The sequence below is a fragment of the Rhinopithecus bieti genome, unplaced genomic scaffold (genome assembly GCF_001698545.2).
Source record: "Rhinopithecus bieti isolate Rb0 unplaced genomic scaffold, ASM169854v2 scaffold_13747, whole genome shotgun sequence".
Classification (NCBI taxonomy): domain Eukaryota; kingdom Metazoa; phylum Chordata; class Mammalia; order Primates; family Cercopithecidae; genus Rhinopithecus; species Rhinopithecus bieti.
In genome coordinates, this window is record NW_016807729.1 from 533,537 (window position 1) to 547,214 (window position 13,678).

General features: G+C 36.9%; 1 protein-coding gene across 1 annotated transcript in view; it reads left to right on the forward strand.

Moving 5' to 3' along the window:
- PPIL4 (peptidylprolyl isomerase like 4) overlaps positions 1 to 13,678 on the forward strand; it is a 43,611-nt gene that overhangs the window by 22,267 nt on the left and 7,666 nt on the right. The window contains 4 exon segments of the mRNA XM_017883661.1: positions 1,629 to 1,740; positions 5,387 to 5,419; positions 5,422 to 5,482; positions 10,430 to 10,577. Of these exon segments, the coding sequence (XP_017739150.1) occupies positions 1,629 to 1,740; positions 5,387 to 5,419; positions 5,422 to 5,482; positions 10,430 to 10,577 (354 nt within the window).

Here is a 13,678-nt window from a genome sequence, read left to right on the forward strand (position 1 = left end):
CCCGTCTCTACTAAAAATACAAAAATTAGCTGGGCATGGTGGCACACGTGTGTAGTCCCAGCTACTCGGGAGACGGAGGCAGGAGAATCGCTTGAACCCGGGAGGTGGAGGTAGCAATGAGCCAAGATCATGCCACTGCACTCCAACCTGGCGACAGAGCAAGACTCCGTCTCAAAAAAATAATAAATAAATAAAAGATTGTCTTTTTTCTCTGAGGTCTCTACTGATGAAAAAAATAAAATAATAAAAAAAGTTGTCCTGCCCCACAGCTCTGTAGTACCACTTTTGTTATAAATCAGGTATCCATATATGTATAGAGTCTGTTTCTAGATGCTCTACTGTTGCACTGATCTATTTGTCTATTCATATACCACTGTTACATTGTGTTAATCACTATAGGTTTATAATGTCTTGATAACTTACAGTGTGAGTCTTCCAACTTTGTTATCTTTGAAGATTGTCATAGCTGTTTTGACTTTTGAATTTATATGTATATTTTGAATCAGTTTTCAGTTTTGAAGAGATTTCTTAACTATTATTTAGATGTTAGTAAATTGAGTATTTGTAAATATTATCCTCCTGAAAAAGTGATCTCAGAGCTTTCTCTTTGGGGAAATGGCATGGTGATAGAATTATACCTGCCTGAAAATAATCAGTCAGATTCATGAAGCGTACACTGATTGCCTACGTTTTAGATACAATGCCATATGATGTTCTAAATGATGTAGTTACAAAGACGAATCAAGCTTTGTCTGTATCTTCATGGAGTTTATAGTTTAGTTATTGACACATGTAATAAATATAACTATTTTATCTGCTTCTCTTTGGGTTATCTCTAGTAAGAATAAATTTCCAGGAATGTAAAAGAAAATTGATCAGTACTAAGTAGAAGTATGTCACTGTCAGCGTCAGAAACAGGGATTTAGAATTGTGAAGTTACTGACAGGAAGGATTCTTGCATAGCACAGACCTTGGTATTGCAGGCTCACAGTTCATTATCTAAAACCCTTGAGAATAACTAGGCTTCCTAATTTAGAATTTTTCAGAATTCAGAAAGGTATATGCATACACACACATATACATTACATCTGTGATTATGTAATACCTTTCTGGGTCAGCATTCCATAATCCATCACAAAAGTATTTCTGCAGTGAAACAAATGAATATTATTACTAAGTGGATTAAAAAAAGGTCATAACCTACCATTAGGTCCGGTGTTACTGCCAAAGTAATTTTAACACCAAACTTATGAAAACAACTTTAATTTTTCAGGATGTTGTTGAATTTTGAGTAAAAAGAATTGTGAACTTGTATAATACAGTCAGTAAGTGTATATTTATCTGTTGACTGCAGTTGGACTGCCTCTTTAAAATCCTGGCTCTGACTCTTGCCAACAACTTCTATACTTCTCTAAACTTCTGTTTTCTCATTAAGAAAATGGATAGTACCTCATGGGGTTGTTACCAGAGTGATTTGAGAGAATAGATACAAAGGATTTAACAGCATCGGGTGTGTAATAAATATTCAAACATTAATTTTGTAACAACAAGCTTTTGTATTTTCAGTATTATAGCTACAGAAATTTTTCCATAAAGATTTATGCTTGAGTTTTTATAATTATTATCAGGAAGAAGATTGTGAGAAAGCATTCTTCAAAATGGACAATGTACTTATAGATGACAGAAGAATACATGTGGATTTTAGCCAGTCTGTTGCAAAGGTTAAATGGAAAGGAAAAGGTATGATGGTTTATCTTCTTTTGTTTTTGTTCTACCTTTTATTTTTTTTTGAGCTGGAGTCTTGCTCTGTTGCCCAGGCTGGAGTGCAGTGGCACGATCTTGGCTCACTGCAACCTCTGTCTCCCAGGTTCAAGCCATTCTCATGCCTCAGCCTCCCAAGTAGCTGGGATTACAGACATGTGCCACCACGCCCAGCTAGTTTTTGTATTTTTAGTAGAGATGGTGTTTTACCACATTGGCCAGGCTGGTCTTGAGCTCCTGACCTCAGGTAATCAGCCTGCCTCAGCCTCCCAAAGGAATTAACAGGCGTGAGCCACCACACCTGGCCTTGTTTTTGTTCTGCTTTTCTTGCTTGTATGTGCCTTTTATTGAGTGCTATTAATTAGGAGAAATATTAATTGATGTAACTCCTGCCATTTATAATTTTACAAACCTGCTGTCTAGAATCTGAGGTAGAGTGTGTGTGTGTGTGCATATGCATGTGTGCACCTGTGTGTGTATTTTAAACATGAAAAATTATATTTTCTATGTTTGACTGTATTATAAATTACTAATAATCATCCACTGCAGACATGATATGTTTCCAAAGTAATTATTTTGACTTTATGGTGTTTTGAGTCTTTTAGGTGCACAACTTAAATTTTTTTAAGTTTGTTTTAGTTGTCGTATGATCCAAAATAGAAAAGGTCCATGGAAAGGTAGATGAAAGTCTCATTCATTCCTGCTCCTCATCTATCTAATTTCTCTTCCAGGTAACCATTATTACCTGTTGGTACTAATTTTCTCCTACATTCTTTGAATACATATGTGCACATATGTATGTGTATGTGTGTGTGTGTGTATATATATGATTTCCTCCTTTTTACAAAGGAAAATACAAAGGATGCAGTCTATACATACTGTTTTTGTACCTTGCACTTTTCAATTAACAGTTTATCTAAAAGATCAGTTCATATCAGTATATAAAATGAACCAGCCCTGTTAATGGGTTTTCTGAATTTTTACTCTTTCATATCCATAGCAGTATGTTCCACCCTTGTACATATTACATTTCCCACATATACATATATGTCAAATACATTCCTGGTAGCATGTCATTCTTAAAGTTGGGTCTCTCGTATGTTGAAATAATACGAGTTTTTGGTTTTTGATGCAGTGTTTTTAAAAGGTTTCACTTTGGTAGTTACTCATGTAATGCTGAATTTTACTGGGAATTTTAGGGTTACTTTCTTTTTCTATAACACTCATTTCCCATGACTTTAATGAACTTTTTTTTTTTGTCTGTTTTAGTAAGAAAGAAAACACTAGTTGTGAATTGCTGAATTGTTTGGTAGATTCTGTTACCTTATGGGAGTTCAGAGAAGGAAGAAATTATTAATGTGACTAAAGTAGGCAAGGAATGCTCAGTGGAAGCCGTGATCTCTGTGATACGGAAGAGGGTGACTTGGATTGGAGTTCTATGTACTATTAGTTTCTTCCATGGAACCTTACCTCCTTCTAGAACAGATGGCTAGTTTTTGACAGTGCTGTTTGAGTGATTTGTGAAAACTAAATTGAAGTACTCAGATTTTTTTCACATAGGATAATTACAACTTTGTGAACAAAAGATTCCAATAAGTGTATTCAGAAGTCTTGGTGAGCTGCTGGCCTGATGCAGTATAGTTCTGGTCAGCAGTAATGCCAAGTGGCTCTTATGTAGAGCTTTGCTTGCAAAGAGCTAGTTTAATTGTATCATTTGGGAAGTGTATGAAATAAGTATTATAATTCCTCATTATAGATACGGAATTTGAGGCATAATCTTGAGACATGATTTACTTAGAGTACATACACGGAAGATTTAGACAGACCCTAAATTTGCTTTGTTTTTTTACCCTCTCAATCCTGTCTTCTTCTCAGCCTATCCACCCATTGAATAAATAATACTACTTTCTTATTACTTTTAAATAAATTTCTTCATGTTTTTTCCTAAGATAAAATGTCATATAGGAGGGAGAGGCTTTGATTTTGTATATGCCATCATAAACATACAGTTTATTCTCAGTTAATTTTGAGATAATTATATATGCAGTTGATTCAGATTTATAACTTTAATGTGTGTAATGTGTCATTCACAGCACTGAGTACTTTCCTTTATAGTCTGATGATTCCAGTAACTCTGTGAAATGTTGATATTATTTTCAGTTTATAAATGAAGACAATGTAAATAAAGATAATGAATTGCAGAGAAGTGGTGTTTTACCTAGGACCTCCCACTACAGTCAAGAACCTCTTACATTAATGTGCTGCCCTTTCTGTTATATGGTAACTGCCTCATCCATAGTGAGACTTATTTTAATGGCAGGCAGATGGCAAATAATTTTTCGATGATAAATGATGGCTGTTTGTTACCGTTACCAGTTATTTTAACTCTTGCAGTAGTCTGTTTCACATTTATGGGAAACATTGCTGGCCATTTTTGTTTCTGGAGTCTCTGGAATTGCCAAATAGATTGATCTTGTCTTTTTTGCTTACCCTGTAGGTCCTCCTTTAAAACCCTGACAATCAAGGTATATATAGGATTCCCAGTCAAAACCTCTCTTTATAACTCTAGTTTGTTTTACTTGTACATTTAATCTAGGACCCTTCTGTAGGAAGCCTTTCTACAAAAGCGTTTCCTGGTGGTATAGTTGAGGGATAGGAAAGGCAGGGCAGTCAACAGGTCTGGGATGTGGATACGAATTGAATTCTCATCTGGTAGGAGACTTGAGAATTGAATTCTTATCTGGTAGGAGACTAGGCTTGAGAGTAGAGAGGCTGCATTGAATGCTCTTCCTTTCTAGTGCTACCAAGCTAGTTAGGATGTAGCAGTAGGTCCTATTTTCCTGAAGGGATTTTTGGCACTTGGGAGGAATAAAGTTGCCCCTAAGTTAGAATTTCAAAGTAGAGGCAGTTTGTCTTTGGTGCTATTACCCACTTTCTCCTCTCACAGCTGTTTGGTGATCTTCTGCACATCCTGCCCTCTTTTGTTTGCCTGATGCTCTGTTGCCATTTGGCAGTAGAGTATCTCTTGTTAGATAGATATAGATATAGATATAGATATAGATATAGATATAGATATAGATAGTTTTGAAACAAAGTTTCTCACTGTCGCTCAGCCTGGAGTGCAGTGGCACAATCGTGGCTCACTGCAACCTCCGCCTCCCAGGTTCACGCGATTCTCCTGCCTCAGCCTCCCGAGTAGCTGGGATTACAGGTGCACACTATCTTGTTAGATCTTTAAAAGGTCTCTTAAAGTTTCACTTCTCCCAAACTTAAGTCTTTCAGATCTTAAACTCAGATCCCAAATCCTCAGCTTTCCGTTGGACTTACTCTTCTCATGGGTTCAATGGCTCTGCTTGAACACTGCATTTGTGTGTAATTTATTTGAAAGTTTGATGTTGTAATATTCACATATATCGTTAGGTGGCAGCATGTGGCTACATAGCAAAATGGATATCTGATTTCAGTAAAATTAGTAATGGCGAAGGGAACAAGCTTTTGTTCCCTTTCTCTGTCTCTCGGTATATGCCATTTATAAAATAGCTCTTATACCTTTTATAAAATAATTATTGTTCTTGATTAACTAGATGGTTTTTTTAACTAAACTCCTTTTTTCTTTTCTTAATAGGTGGGAAATACACCAAGAGTGATTTCAAGGAGTATGAAAAGAACAGGATAAACCATCTAATTTGGTTCTGAAAGATAAAGTAAAGCCCAAACAGGAGTATCCTTACCAAGAATCACTTAGTTAATATGTATTGACCATCTGCTATGTGTAGAGTACGGTGTGGTGTGTTATGAACAGTCACAAAAGCTATAAAAGACAAAGTTCCTGAATCCAGATTGTGAGGAAGTAACTTAGTTTATCACTATCTCTTTTCAAGATCTTACATATACTTTGTTTTTTCACTATACTCTAGTGTATGGAGTAAGTTAAGCTTGAAAGAAATCTGTAGCCTAATTCTTTTATTAATACCTTCTTACTCTAGGTTAAGTACTTTCCTATTTACCATATTCTCAGAAGATGTTCAGGTAAGATTTGTATTTTCTTTTTGGGGAGACTTTCCTGTAAAAACCGGAAAGCCTACTAGACAGATTCTAAAAGAGCTGTAACACTAGCTTTGTATTTTCTATATGTAATTGTAGTGTTTTCTATTCCTCATAATCAAACATTTATTATTGGTAAGCTGAATCTTTTGTGCTAGCCATTCTTATGTTTAACTTCCTTATTTAGATAACAAAATCCTGTTGTTCTCTGTTACAAAGTTACTTCTTTCGGTATAGTATGTTGTAATTTCAACAACAAATATTTATTGGGCTTCTACTGAGTGTAAGAGTTCACTTTTATAGGATTAAAAAGATCCTTTGACTTGACCATTTACTTCAGGTTCTTCCAAGTTTTAGGTTGAGATGTGTAAAAAGTATTGAAACATACAGTTTATATTATGACATTTAAATTTATTCACTAATTTTTGCCATTATAAATATATCACTCCACACATTGCAAGAGTTATTTCTTTTGTGATTCTTTCTGGTAAATGGGGTCTTTGTTTCCTAGTTTCTATTGGTATTTCAGGGATTTTTTTTCCACACATGTAGACATTTCTTTTCCAAGTACTCATCAAGAAAGATGAATATCAGGTGACCTGGTCTATATTCATGTTTTAAGATGTGTTGACTGTCTGCAATGCATAAAGCATTGTGAGGTGTTAGAGTTGTATCAAGTCTGAAGAAAGATGATAAAATCAGCATGAGGAGAGGCTTTCACATGCAGACAGACCAAACAAGAAGCTGAGATTTGGTCAGAAAAAAATCAACATTCAAGGGCATATGATTGAAAGCTCAAAATCATAAAAGGTATGAATGGAATACGTTTGATATTCATTTGCCAAATCTTTGAAATTAAATTTAGGCTTATTACTAATAACTATAGCTGGAAGAAGGGGAATTTTAAGTTTTCTTTAATTTTAGTTAATTGAAATAACCACACATATACCTATATGGAATCGTGTAGCTTCTAGCCTTTTGAAGTTGATGCAAAAGAGAGAAATGCCATTAGGGGCTAGTCTGATGTGGAGATAAGTTGTCTTAAGACAGTTAAGAAGGCATGGTGTCGTCTACTTTATGGGCCTTAAGAGAAAGAGAAATTACTGAAAATATAGGTTATTAAGAAGAAGAATCAAAAATAGAAGTAGGAGAAGGAAGTAACTTGGCCCAACTAGACCTCAGGGAAGAAATTGGAGAAAAGAGGGCAGTGAGCTCACAGATTTGTGGTTTATTCAAAGGGAGAGGGATTTGATGTCTTCTAAAAGTGTTGATTTTAGTGGTAAGTACAAGATAGAGGGTAAGTGAGAAAGCAGGAGATATAACAAGTGTCTTAAGGGTATGACAAGTAATCAACATATACTTAGCATCTGTCACATACCCAGTTTAGCAATGAAAGATACTCAGTTCCTGCCCACACAGTGCTTACATTTTTTTGTTGGAGTGGGGAAAAGAACAAACACTAAATAATTACCATTCTAAATATGTCTAAATTATTGCAAATAAATATTGCAAAGGGATATGGGACTCATAATAAGGGTTGAGAGGTTAGAGAATACCCTCAACACTGAAAAAAGTGACAAAGCTGTGACGCTAATATGGGAGATAGGAGGGCTGAGGTGGAGTGCTGTGTTCTTTTGTATGATCCATCATTTAAGAAATAGGCTGGGTGCAGTGGCTCATGCCTGTAATCCCAGCACTTTGGGAGGCTGAGGTGGGAGGATGGCTTGAGCCCAGAAGTTTGAGACTTGCTGGGGCAATATAGTGAGACCCTGTCTCCATTTCTTTTCTTTAAAAAAAAAAAAAAAAAAATTTGGCCGGGCGCAGTAGCTCATGCCTGTAATCCCAGCACTTTGGGAGGCTGAGGTGGGCAAATCACCTGAGGTCAAGAGTTCAAGACCAGCCTGGCCAACATGCAGAAACCCCATCTCTACTAAAAATACAAAAAATTAGCCAGGTGTGGTGGCAGATACCTATAATCCCACCTACTCAGGAGGCTGAGGCAGGAGAATTGCTTGAACCCAGGAGGTAGAGGTTGTGGTGAGCCGAGATCGCGCCATTGCACTCCAACCTGGGCAACAAGAGTGAAACTCCATCTCAAAAAAATGAAAAAAATTAAAAAATACAGTTTTTATCTTAACCCAGTACAGTCACGGTATAATCATTCATACACACACACACACTTGAACCAAAAGGTTAATAGAATAAAAAAAATTTTTTAGGTGGCATATACTGTATTTCTGTATTTTTTTTTTTAAGTGCTGTTGTGGCTCACTAAATAGATTTTGTACCCCATTGATGGATTATCAGTTTGAAAAACACTGCTCTGAGCTGGGTGCAAGTGGCTCACGCCTGTAATCCCAGCACTTTGGGAGACTGAGGCGGGTGGATCACTTGAGGTCAGGAGTTTAAGACCAGCCTGGCCAGCATGGCGAAACCCTGTCTCGACTAAAAATACAAAAATTAGCTGGGTGTGGTGGTGCACACCTGTAATCACAGCTACTTGGGAGGCTGAGCAGGAGAATTGCTTGAACCCTGGATGGGGAGGTTGCAGGAGCCAAGATCGGGCCACTGCACTCCAGCCTGGGCAACAGAGCAAGACTGAGTCTCAGAAAAAAAAGAAAAGAAAAACACTGCTCTAAAGAATTTGGACAGAGAGAGCAGCATGTGCCGAGCACACATTAGAATGAAATCATAGGCAGGAGCTATGGAATGTGTATCTGGAAAAGGCAAGATCCAGAAGATGCCCTGGAAACAGCGTAGCATAGTAAAAAGAGGGAAGTTGGAGATAATGGAGTCTTAATCAAATGGTACAAGCTGACTCACCCTCTTTAGCCATCTCATGGAAAGCTAGGAGGGACAGTGTCTTTCATTTGATCTTATGTAGAAGTGAGACATTCCTGCGGAAAGTGTTGAGATGTGGCGTTGTGAAGCAGACACGAGCCTCTAGTCCTGAGGGAAGTATGTCTGTGTTTACTGTGGTTCCACATGTAGCTAGCATAGCTCTGCCTGTTGGGCTTCCTCATAAGCTTTCTCAGGAAAACCACTATTCCAGCCCATGTCAGCCTTCCTCAGAAACCACATTTGAGGTTGAGATTATTTTCAGCAGAAATTGTAAATATTTTATATTTTCTCTTATTCTATTATAGTATATTTAAGAAAATACTTATCTCTGAATTAAAACATTAAAAAAATTTAACACATTTATATGAAATTTAAAAGATTCACTCATAGCTTCATCACTTAGACACATGATTCTTTTTATTTCTCCTTGTTTCTTTCAAGCCTTTGTCTTATGTAGTTATAATCGTTGTATGGTGTATGTAGTTTTGCTTGAATCTTTTATGTTAATTTTCATAAACACCTTTCTAGGGCTTTTTTCTGTAGCATTTATCATTGTTGATAACTTCCTTTATAATATATCTTATTGAAGTACTATAATGCATTTAAGTATGTCTTTATTACTAGATATTTTGTTGTTCCCACTTTGCTACTAAAAGTAGTCCTTTTATGCATATATATATATATTTTGGGACTGAGTTCCGCTCTGTCACCCAGGCTGGAGTGCAGTAGTACAACGTTGGCTCATGAAAGTCTCTGCCTCCTGAGTTCAAACGGTTTTCCTGCCTTAGCCTCCCAGGTAGCTGGGGTTATAGGTTGCGCCACCATGCCCGGCTAATTTTTGTATTTTTAGTAGAGATGGGGTTTCACCATGTCAGCCGTGCTGGTCTCAAACTCCTGGCCTCGAGTGAGTTGCCCGCCTTGGCTTCCCAAAGTGCTGGGATTACAGGCGTGAGCCACCACGCCTGGCTATTATGTATATTTTTGTTCATTTAACTTTAGTCATAAATTCTTATTAGAATTTAAACATGATGGGCAGGTGTGGTGGCTCACACCTGTAATCCCAGCACTTTGAGAGGCTGAGGCAGGCGGATCACGAGGTCAGGTGTTTGAGACCAGCCTGGCAAACATGGGAAGCCCCATTTCTACTAAAGATACAAAAAATTAGCTGGGCGTGGTGGCGCGTGCCACCCTGTGCCAGCTACTCGGGAGGCTGAGGCAGGAGAATTGCTTGAACCTGGGAGGCGGAGGTTGCAGTAAGCCGAGATCCTGCTATTGCACTCCAGGCTGGGTGACGGGGCAAGACTCTGTCTCAAAAAAATAAAAAAAAGAAAAGAATTTAAACATGATAACTTGATATGCATTGCTGAATTTCCTCTTGTAGGATTGAACTAAAAGAAGAGACATACGAATATACCTGTTATCTTGTATAGCTTTTCTGGGCATTGGAATTTATAATAATTTTTTCTAGTTGAAGATGTCCCTCATTTTCTAAATTTAAATTTTTTTAATTATTGACAAATACATTTATTTTTTCTTCTTCTTTTTTTTTTTTGCGTACTAGTCGTTATTTTAAGATTGTTTAGGATTAGGATTCTTTCCATTTCTCCTAACTATATAATGAAAGAAAATTTTAGTGTTGCTTTAGAAATGTACTCTACTCTTTTGAGATGCTGTTTTCTTTAAAGTTACTTTTAGCCTTATGACCTCTTTTGTTTACCAGATTTTAAGTGTTGATGTCTTACCAGTATTATTTATCACATTTATCCTTAACTAACTGCTGCAGTGCAAAATATGATCTTATATTAGATGAGCAGTCCGAAGACTCAAAATCAGGTCACTCACACACAAGTAAAAAACACAAGAAGAAAACCCGTCACTGCTCTGAAGAGAAAGAAGATGAGGACTACATACCAATCAAAAATACTAATCAGGTACCTCTAATGTCCAGACTTAGATGTGAAGAAATAAATATTTTATCCCTCTGTAAATAATGTCTTAGTGATATAATTTAGGCGGTAAGGGATCATTCTAAGCAGAGACGGGTTTGTTCTAAGAAGCAGAATGGTTGCACTGGGGTATTGGATTTTAATTTTCAAAAATATTTATCACAAATGATAAAAGATCATTTTTGACATAATGTATTAAATACTTCCACACTGTGAAGCAAGAGTGATTTCCATACCTGTGGATACTCATTTATTCCCATCAGAAACAAGTGTGGTGGTGCTGATAAAGATTTTGTCATTTATCTGCTTAATTTATTACCAAGTGTTATCTATAGCACATAAGGGCTCTTGAGTTTTTAAGTCCTATAAAACATTTATATCCTGCCATCTTATATTGTATATAAGAAAAACAGCACTGATAATTAACTTTAGCATGCTAAAAGTTCTCCTGAACAGCACATTTAAAAAAAAATAATAAAAATTCCCGAAAGAAAATTTATTGTCAAGAAAAGTGATTATTTCCAATCTGTGGTTTGGTTCTTAGTTAAATAAAAAACAATTTACAGGCCAGGTACAGTGGCTCACGCCTGTAATACTAGCACTTTGGGAGGCCAAGGCAGGTAGATCGCTTGAGCTCAAGAGTTCGAGATCAGCCTGGGCAACATGGTGATGAAATCCCCATCTCTACAAAAAATATACACACACACAAAAGTTAGCCAGGCGTGGTGGTGTGCACCTATGGTCTCAGCTACTTGGGAGGATCACTTGAGCCCAGGAGGTAGAGAGGCTGCAGTGAACTCAGATCGTGCCACTGCACTCTAGCCTGGGCGACAGAGCCAGACCGTGTCTCCAAAAAATTTTTATTTTATTTTATTTTTTTTTTATATCAGAGCTCCTTGCTTTTGTTTTACCACATAGAGGCATTTGTGCTGAACCCTGGTGGATGAGAAGGATTTCAGTGGGCTGAGGTGAGGAGGGAGGGAACTCAAGATGGTGAGAATGTCAAGCAAAGATGGAGAGATAGAGAAATGTAGTACGATAGACAGTCAAGGATTTGCTGTCAGGAGAGCTAGATTTACATTTCTATACTGCTTGCCATCAAAGCGACCTCGACAAGTTCTTTAACTTTCAGAGCCACAGTTTCATCCTCTGTGAAAAGTGAGAAATACTTCACAGGCATGTTGTTAAGATTCAGTGAAAAAAAAATGCGTGTGCAAACATTTTCTATGCTGGCTATTGTTACTACTTTTTTTTTTTCTTTCTTAACTGATAAAGCAAATTACTAGTTTTAGAGTTACTTGAAATAGTTTCTCTCCGTGGTTATGATATTATGACATTAACTAGATTCATATTTCAGTTAAATTGTTTTCTTTCTTTTTTTTTTTGAGATGGAGTTTTGCTCTGTCCAGGCTGGAGTGCAATGGCGTAATCTCGGCTCATTGCAACCTCTGCCTCCTGGGTTCAAGTGATTCTCCTGCCTCAGCCTCCCGAGTAGCTGGGATTATAGGCACCTGCCACCATGCCTGGCTAATTTTGTATTTTAGTAGAGACAGAGTTTCACCAAGTTGGCCAGGCTGGTCTCGAACTCCTGACCTCGTGATCTGCCCACCTCACCTTCCCAAAGTGCTGGGATTATAGGTGTGAGCCACCACTCCCGGCCTTGCTTTTTTTTTTTTTTTTTTTTTTTTTTTTTTTTTTTTTTTTTTTTTTTAATGTTTAAGGGTTGCCTTAACAATTTTTTGTTTTGTAGTTTTAAAAACTGTTTCCAAAGTGAAATCTATAAAATGGTATATTTAGAGAACCTAGCTTCCATTCTTGTTCCCTCCCCTTTTCCTTCTTCCCTCTGTGGGTAACTATTTTATATGTTTTATGGGTTATTGATTTAAAAAAATTTAGCAAGTAAATATTTGATAGATGTACTTAGCTCTTTGCTATAATCTAGCAGAGATAGAATTTCTTCTTTCTATAGCCTTTTAGCTGTTTCAAGATTGCTATCATTCATGGCTCATCCCATTTTTAGGCCATACTTTTGTTGGTTCCTGCAAATATTTCTCACATGAATCAGTGGTGATAATAAAAGTAGTAGTAGGCTAGGTGCAGTGGCTTATGCTTGTAATCCCAGCATTTTGGGAGGCTGAGGCAGGAGAATCACTTGATCCCAGAGTTCAAGACCAGACATAGGAGGCCCTGTCTTTACAAAAAAATTTAAATAAAAAGAAAAAAGTAGTAGTAGTTAACATTTTTTTGGTCCTTACAATGTGAGGTGGGTTCTTTTATCCCCCTTTCACACAACAAAGTGAGAACAAAAAATTGTTACTTGCCCATAGTTTTACACAGCTAGTAAGTAGTGGAACCACAGTTTAATTTCATACTTGGACTTCTAACTACTCTTGCTCCTCTTCTTACCTGGGGTATATTCTCGTCAGTTTTCTTTCCTAAACTCTAATGTTATTTTAATAAAATTTGTCCCATAGTATAATATTCCAATGTGATCTAATAGGAACACATCTCCTCCTTCTTAAATGTCTATACTCTATTACTTTAGTCTAAGGTCACATCAGTCTTCTTTACTGGTGGCTGCATCACATTCCTATGAATGTTTAGCATGCTTTCCACTAAAAACTCCGAATTCTTTCCCCCTCCATGTGCTGCTTTCAGCTCCAGCTTTTCATCCTGCACTTGTACGTGGAACTGTCAATGAATTTAAACCTGAGATAAATAAACATTGGTGTGTTTGAGATAATCAGAGGGCTACAAAAAATCAGACTGGTTGTGTTTTTTTGTGTGAATCTTTTTGATTCTGCTGTTTGATTACTTGAAACCTTACAGCAGGTATCCAGTTAGGAAAAGAAGAAGTCAAATTGTCCCTGTTTGCAGATGACATGATTGTATATTTAGAAAACCCCATCGTCTCAGCCCAAAAGCTCCTTAAGCTGATAAGCAACTTCAGCAAAGTCTCAGGATACAAAATTAATGTGCAAAAATCACAAGCATTCTTATACACCAGTAACAGACAAGCAGAGAGCCAAATCAGGAATGAACTTCCATTCACAATTGCTTCAAAGAGAATAAAATACCTAGGAATC